At 65.9% G+C, this 211-nt stretch overlaps 1 protein-coding gene across 1 annotated transcript in view; it reads left to right on the forward strand.

Moving 5' to 3' along the window:
- Positions 1-3: 3 nt before the first annotated feature.
- Positions 4-211, forward strand: part of GATA4 (GATA binding protein 4) — a gene marked incomplete at its 5' end in the record, with an annotated part of 26,027 nt that continues 25,819 nt past the window's right edge. Inside the window, one exon of the mRNA XM_009579822.1 lies at positions 4-206. Within this exon, the coding sequence (XP_009578117.1) occupies positions 4-206 (203 nt within the window). The remainder of the gene's footprint in view (positions 207-211) is intronic.

Genomic DNA, 211 nt, shown 5'->3' on the forward strand with positions numbered 1-211 from the left:
GCTAACCCCGGCCCTCCAGCGTACGAGGGGGCAGGTGGCTTCATGCACAGCGCGGCCGCAGCGTCCCCCGTCTATGTGCCCACCACGAGGGTCACCTCCATGCTTCCCAGCCTGCCATACCTCCAGAGCACCGGCTCTTCCCAGCAAGGCAGCCCCGTCTCCAGCCACTCCATTTGGACTCAACCCGGAGACGAAAGCGCCGCATACAACC

The sequence above is a fragment of the Fulmarus glacialis genome, unplaced genomic scaffold, assembly GCF_000690835.1.
Source record: "Fulmarus glacialis isolate BGI_N327 unplaced genomic scaffold, ASM69083v1 scaffold22846, whole genome shotgun sequence".
Classification (NCBI taxonomy): Eukaryota; Metazoa; Chordata; class Aves; order Procellariiformes; family Procellariidae; genus Fulmarus; species Fulmarus glacialis.